Genomic DNA, 7075 nt, shown 5'->3' on the forward strand with positions numbered 1-7075 from the left:
CCGCCGCCGCCGCCGCCGCCGCCGCCGCCGCCGCCGCCGCCGCCGCCGCCACCACCACCACCACCACCCGGCTCGTCGGTCTTCTTACCTGCTGTGGTCACTCCTGAAGTCTCTCTGTCCCGAAGTTTGGTGCTGGCTGCTCCAGCCAGCATGACTTTCACATAAGAGATGCTCAGTCTGCCCCTCCACAGTGCTGGTCCCCTTACCCACCCATTATTTTGGAAAGGGCAGAGGGAGCTGGGGCTTGACTCATCTCAGGGAACATTGCCCCTGGGCCCTGGCTTAAGCCTGACCCCTGTGCTAACTCGAGAGCCCCGTTGCAGCCACCTTACCTCTGAAGCACCCAGGGTGTCCTCACTTCCAACAGCTTGGGAGGGCTCTGCAGAGCAGCCAGGGACCAGGTCCAGAAAACGTGTATAGCCAATCAGTGTCTAACTCCTTAAGCAATAAGGTCTTAATAAAGTGTTCTAGGGTGTAGGGTACTCCCTACCACCATTTGCAGTCGTCCTGTCTTCTGTGTTTCATGGCTCCCCTCATCTCAGACTTGGAGGAACATCTAGAGTGGAAGAAAATGACCCTCCCTGCTGTCAGCAGTGGCACAGTTCCTTTTTGGAGCTCTGTGGATCTGAGATGGTTTTGTCCAGATATGGCAGGATATGCGTGTGATCCCAGCTCTGAGGTAGAGCGGGAAGGCCTCAGGTTTAAGGTCAGGCTGAGCTGCTTGATGAGACCCTGTCTCAATAGGAACCGTTGAGAGGGTGTGATGATGCAAACTTGTGACTCTGCTTGGGAGATAGAGGCAGAAGGACCAAGAGTGCAGATGGAGCTGGCGTGTGCCACCAACACCCAGCACCCAGCCACTGTTTTTACTCTTCACCTGGTTCTGATGCCTGTAATCATCTTTCCTTAGAAATCCTGGCCAGGGAAAGGTCTTGTGATAGAACACTGGGTGGGCTTTTCAAAACAAGACCCGACTGAAGTTGGGGACAGGAAAGCCAGTAAGTAAAGATCAATCTTAGTTATATAGCAAGTGCCAGGTCAGCCTGGACTATCTGACACCACGTCTCAAAAGAAAAAACGTGGTAGGGTTAGTTAGAGCTGTAGTTCAAAGGTAGAGAAGATGCTTGGCATGCAGAAGCCTCAGGGTCTGTCCCCAGCACAGGAGGAGGAGAATGGTCCCTCTGCTACTTAGCTGACTGTCCTTGGGCAGTTACTAAGACAGGTTTTCTCTGAATGAGGGTCAAATGGCACAAACACAGGGGAGCTGAAAAAAAAAATCCTTCTAGGTATTGGGCATTTAGCAGAGATTGGTCCAAGGCGACACGGTTAGTGGTGGTGTTGGTAGGTTTCTGTAATGACAGCCATCTTGGTATGCCCCACCTTCCTCCCCCTTCTGGGCCTTCATGAATGAGGATTTCAAAGGAAAGCAGCCCCAGAGTGTTCTGGATCGAATTTCTCTCCAGGCAGGACTCCAGCATGACTGGCCCCATCTGCACTCTGCTCAAGCCGCTGGTTCTGGGTCTGGAGTTCCTGGTTCTTCAAGGCCAGATCAATGGTGTCTTGGAGGATGCCAGCCAGCAGACTGCAGTGGCGATGTTCTGTGGCCATGGCCTTTTCCTCCCACATCCCCTGCCATGCTTGGAATACCTGTGTGCAGATTCAGAGGTGCTTGTTGGTCCATCAGCCTTGACACCAACTTAAGGCCTGCCCTTTGTCTCCACTGACCTGCAGCAAGTGGCATGTCCGAGCACGGGTGGCCCGTACATACATGTCATATAGGACCATCAGGTCTTGCTCTGCCACGTCCCGTTCTGCCTGCAGGGCTTCCACCTGAAGTTTCAGCACTGCCTGCTCCTTCCATTGACTTTCTCTCTCCATGCAAGCCTGCAAAGTTAAGTTGTATTTTTCGGTGAGTGCCACCTCTGTGTGAGGCTCTGTGCTAAATATTTCATGCATATGATCTCATTTTATCCCTAAGAGTCTTATGACAAAGTTTCCCTTTTGCAGATTTGCAAACAGTTTATCAAGGACATAATCTAGTTGACCAAATTCCCATGGCTCCCGCTGGACAGAGCTGAAATGACATATGCTTTCAAGAGTTCCCTATCCTCACTAGAGTTAAATCCAGACTCAGAGATGTGGCACACGCGTCTCGGTAACCTTCTCTCTGACTACACTTGCAAGGCTCTAGCTAGACAGAATAATCCGTGGGCTAAATTTTGCTGCTGTTTCCCTCTGCTTTGCTTACGATTTTGCCTTACTTAAGAACACGTTCCCACCCACCACATACACAAGTTTGCTTTTTGAAATTTTAGTGTGTGTGTGTGTGTGTGTGTGTGTGTGTGTGTGTGTGTGTGTTTGCAGGGAGAGGATGGGAATGAGACAGGGTCTTCTTTATATGCCAAACTGACCTTGAACTCTCCTGCCTCTGCCTGCTGGGTGCTGAGAGGCCTGTACCATGGTAGTGGTACATGGCCACATGTTTTATCTCTTAAACAGTTGTTTTACTGAGCACCCCTCGAGGAAATAACTACAGTGAATTCCTGAGCTGATTCTAGTTGACCTCTGTGTCTCTCTGTAGGCCCAGTGTCCTCTGACTACCCAGTCCAGCCTGCATAAAGCAGACCTCATTGTTCCCACCTGCCTGTGGCTACCCATCATAGCAAACAGCACTGAGTATGGCCACAAGGCTGATAGGGGTGTGGCGTATATGTGGACCAGCCGGTTATGATTCCGTCTAGTCCTTGCCACAGTGTCTGGCCTAGGAACAAGGAGCCTCCGGTCCCATACTTCTCCCTCCTCACCTCTTCTGCCACCGTGCCTTTGATCTGTTCACAGGCCACTTCCTTCCGGTGTTCCAAGTGTTTCAGCTCTTCTTGGATCCTAATCCGGTGCTCCTCTCGAAGTCTTTGCCTCCGGGCCTGGGCCAGAAAAAACTGCAGGGCCACATCTGGGGCCTGATGGACCTAAGTGGCATCATTTCAGACTTAGAATGCAGGGCATGCATACATCTGGAACAAACACCAACCTTTCCAACAGAACTTCAGTGCTGCAGCTGATCCCAGAAGCTAACTGGCCTAGGAGAGTTGATAAACTGAGATGAGACTCGAGAAGCTGCCAGTGGAGAGAGGAGATAGCCTCTCTGCTGATGGGTACTGTAGTAGTATAAGACCCCACCACTATAATCCATCCCAGTAGGTCAGCAGCTCCTCCCCATGATCCTCCCTACGAGGTCCAAGGAACCTTTAGGTCCTTGTCCACAGAAGCTCCATTCCTCCCTGATGTCAGCCAGGGCTTGAGGACCCCTTACTCCCCCAGCTTTTCCGTTGTTTTGGGGTGTGTGTGAAGTGTTACTACCTGTTCCTCACAGTGCCCCAGAGGATGCTTTAGACGGAGTCCCGACCCTAGAAATCCTCTTCTTCCTGCCTCTAGAGGAAAATGTCATTAGTCACTTAAAAGTGCACACACACACACACACACACACACACACACACACACACTCTGTAGAGGGAATGAACAGCAATGCAAATAAAGCCCAGGGCAGTAAAACACTTGCCAAAGGGCACGGGGACAGGTGGTGGTGGAACAAGCCTAATTTCCTATCCCAGGTCTATAAAAGTAGGTTGTGAATGTACAATTTGGGGGGATGCGGGGGAGATGACAGGCATGGTGGCACATGTCCATAACCCCAGCACTCAGGAGGCACAAGTAGTGGGATCTCTGAGTTCAAGACCAGCCAGGGCAGCCGGGCAGTGGTGGCACACGCCTTTAATCCCAGCACTTGGGAGGCAGAGGCAGGTGGATTTCTGAGTTTGAGGCCAACCTGGTCTACAGAGTGAGTTCCAGGACAGCCAGGGCTATACAGAGAAACCCTGTCTCGAAAAAAACAAAAAACAAAAGACCAGCCAGGGCTACATAGTGAGACTCTGTCTCAAAAAGAAAAGAAAAGAAAAGAAAAGAAAAGGGAAGGAAATAGAAGGGAAGGGAAGGAGAAGAAGGGGGGAGACCCAAAAGACAGAAAGGGGCTGGGTTCAACCACCCTGAAGCAAGTCCTGGAAGACAGTGCCCCCTTGTGGACAAGAAAGGCTTTGTCTAAAGCACTGATTCTCAACCTGTGGTCGCCGCCCGTGGTGAGTCAAGGGAAAGTTTGCAGAGTTGTCTAGACCATCAGGGAAAACACAGATGTTTCCATTATGATTCATAACAGCAACAACGTTACAGTTAGGACCATAGCAATGAACATCATTTTATGGTTGGGGGAGGAATTGTCTCAAAGGTCGCAGCATGGGGAATCAAAGCATCCCATCCCATCCCTGCAGTGAGATGTCTGTGACCCTGGCTGCTCACGTCCTCAGTTTGCTTACCTGACAAATGAGCGGAGTGTCTTCCCTGCTTATAGTAGGTCGGTGGCTCGCTGTAAACCTTTAAGAGACAGGCTGAATGACCCCTGTGTGCCCTGGCTGCCTCCAGCTCCAGCCCTGACTTTTCCTCTGTCTCCTTTCTCCAGGAAATTAAGTTGCTTGCAGTTCCCCAGAGATATCAAGTATCTGCTGGTTTGTTTCTGCCTAGAATGTTCTTTATAAATTCCATCAGAACTCACTTCAGTAAGAGATCTTGCTTTCCTCTTTTTTTAAGATTTATTTATTTATGAGTACACTGTAGCTGTACAGATGGCCGTGAGCCATCATGTGGCTGCTGGGAATTGACCTCAGGACCTCTGCTCGCTCTGAGCCCCACCCACTCCAGCGTAATACACTGTAGCTGTCTTCAGAAGAGGGCGTCAGATCTCATCACGGATGGTTGTGAGCCACCATGTAGTTGCTAGGATCCGAACTCAGGACCTTCAGAAGAGCAGTCAGTGCTCTTACCCACTGAGCCATCTCCCCTGCTTTCCTCTTTTTTTCAAGGTGTATTGGTGTCTCATAGAGTCAAGTTGTCAGGCTTTTCAGAGCACTGACCACAGCAATGTAATTGTCTCTTCCCAGACTAAATTCTACCAGACCACAGCAATATATCAGCTTGCTTCTTCTCAGACTAAATTCTACCAGAGCAGGGAACTCCTGGGGCTAACATGGCACACGTACCCATGCCGTGCATGGTCAATAAATATTTGGGAATCAATAAATAAATGGAAGACTGATGAGCTAGCTCAGCAGTTAAGAGCACTGACTGTTCTGCCAGAGGTCCTGAGTTCAATTCCCAGCAACCAAATGGTGGCTCACAACCATCTGTCATGGGATCCAATGCCCTCTTCTAGTGTATGTCTGAAGACAGCTGCAGTGTACTCATATAAATAAAAAATAAATAAATCTTTTTTCAAAAATAAATCAATCGGGGCTGAGAGATGGCTCAGCGGGTAAGAGCACTAACTACTCTTCTGAAAGTCCTGAGTTCAAATTCCAGCAACCATATGGTGGCTCACAACCATCTGTTACGAGATCTGATGCCCTCTTCTGGAGTGTCTGAAGACAGCTACAGTGTACTTACATATAATAAATAAATAAATCTTAAAACTCTCTGAGCCTAAGCCAGCAATCAAACAAGATACCTATTCTTCTTTCTAAAAAAAAAAAAAAAAAAAAAAAAAAAAAAAAAAAAAAAAAAAAAAATCAATCAATCAATCAATCAATGGAATATTCTGTAAAGAAGGAAGAGGAAGGCTGACATGTATGGAGCCCCCAAGAGTTTGGATGAGAAAATGTACCTGAGGGTCAAGGGATCTCTCAGTGTCAGCCCCTTTGGGTGCACGGCTTCTTGGGCCCCAGGCTTTTACCACCTAGGAGGTAAGGACTCGGGTGGGTACCGGCCCCCTCTGATGAAGGTGCCTCCGTGTCTCACCTTGCTTACCTGTAGTTCCCAGAGTGCCCGTCCTAGTCGGTTCAACCCACCGTCTGTCAAGGTGTCTCCAAGAAGGCCTAACCGCAGCATCCTCAGGGTGGCCCTGCGGGCCCTCATCTCCTCTACTGCATTCCACAGGGTGGGTTTCACCTCATTCACCTGCACCCTCTTTCTTGAGGCGCCCAATAGAGCATTCTGGAGCAAACTTGGGGAGCTACCTAGAAAGAGACACCACACGAGACTACTCCTTCCTGCGCCGCACAGCACACTGGCTGTAATACTCTCAATTTCTATCATGGGCTGTTTTATCAAAATCAACCTAACCCTTGCCAGGTCTGGTAGCCCTGTCACCTTAATGACTCTGGTGGCCCCGGGCACGATAGCAAGTCCAAGGCTTAGTTTTGAAATTTAGTGAACCCATCTTAAAACAAAAAGTCAAAGAGGCTAGGAGTGTAGTTCAGTAGTAGACTTGCCTACTATGTACTGGGGTCCTAGGTTCAACCCCCAGTCTAAAATCATAACAGTCTTCATAGTCATCATCACCATCGTCACCACCACCACCATCATCATCTTCTGATCATCTAACAGCTCCCATTTGACTTTCGCTGCGCTTGATGGGCCTGTGCTGAGGCTGCTCTTGGGTTTACCTTTTTATCCACAGCGACTCTAAACCATCTGCCCCTTAAAGCCTGCGCCATTAATCAGAATATAAAACTAACCTGCAGATAAGCACAGGTCTGCCCTCCCTGCAGACATGGGTCAGCGTTACATTCTGATGAAGATCTCAAGGGTATGAAATGCTCCAAGTTACCTTCTCCCATCAAGCTAGGGACGGGGAAAGTCTGGGAACTGCTGGCCAAATGCGTGGTTTTGTCGGTTGTGGAGACAGAGGGTCAGACTGGTTTTTTTCAACTTAATGTAAAATTTGAAACCTAGACCGATATAGGCCACCCATCTACCTACCTCCAGCTTTAACTACGGCCCCTCCCCTCCGTCAGCTGTCAGGAATCAACTCTAAGGCTTTAAGGCAAGTGCTTTAACCTGAAACTGCCCTCCAACCGACTGACTGACGGTGATGTTGTTTTCCAGCCTTCTTCACACCTGAGACCACCTGGCTCTGTAACTCATTCTGGCCTGAGCTTGCAATGCTCCTGCCCCAGTCTTCGGAGTGCTGGGATTGCAGGTGTGTGTCACTGTGCTCAGCTTTGTTGCACTGGCTGTCTAATCTATGCCCCGC

At 49.5% G+C, this 7075-nt stretch overlaps 1 protein-coding gene across 1 annotated transcript in view; it reads right to left on the reverse strand.

Moving 5' to 3' along the window:
• Nucleotides 1–1333: 1333 nt before the first annotated feature.
• The window catches only part of LOC116087596, an 11185-nt gene continuing 5443 nt past the window's right edge, over nt 1334–7075 (reverse strand). Inside the window, exons 6-12 of the mRNA XM_031366286.1 lie at nt 5848–6056; nt 5705–5776; nt 4365–4422; nt 3358–3428; nt 2805–2966; nt 1726–1884; nt 1334–1647 (exon numbers count right to left, since the gene is read on the reverse strand). Of these exons, the coding sequence (XP_031222146.1) occupies nt 1417–1647; nt 1726–1884; nt 2805–2966; nt 3358–3428; nt 4365–4422; nt 5705–5776; nt 5848–6056 (962 nt within the window). The 3' untranslated portion in view covers nt 1334–1416. The remainder of the gene's footprint in view (nt 1648–1725; nt 1885–2804; nt 2967–3357; nt 3429–4364; nt 4423–5704; nt 5777–5847; nt 6057–7075) is intronic.

The sequence above is a fragment of the Mastomys coucha genome, unplaced genomic scaffold (assembly GCF_008632895.1).
Source record: "Mastomys coucha isolate ucsf_1 unplaced genomic scaffold, UCSF_Mcou_1 pScaffold13, whole genome shotgun sequence".
NCBI classification, from domain to species: domain Eukaryota; kingdom Metazoa; phylum Chordata; class Mammalia; order Rodentia; family Muridae; genus Mastomys; species Mastomys coucha.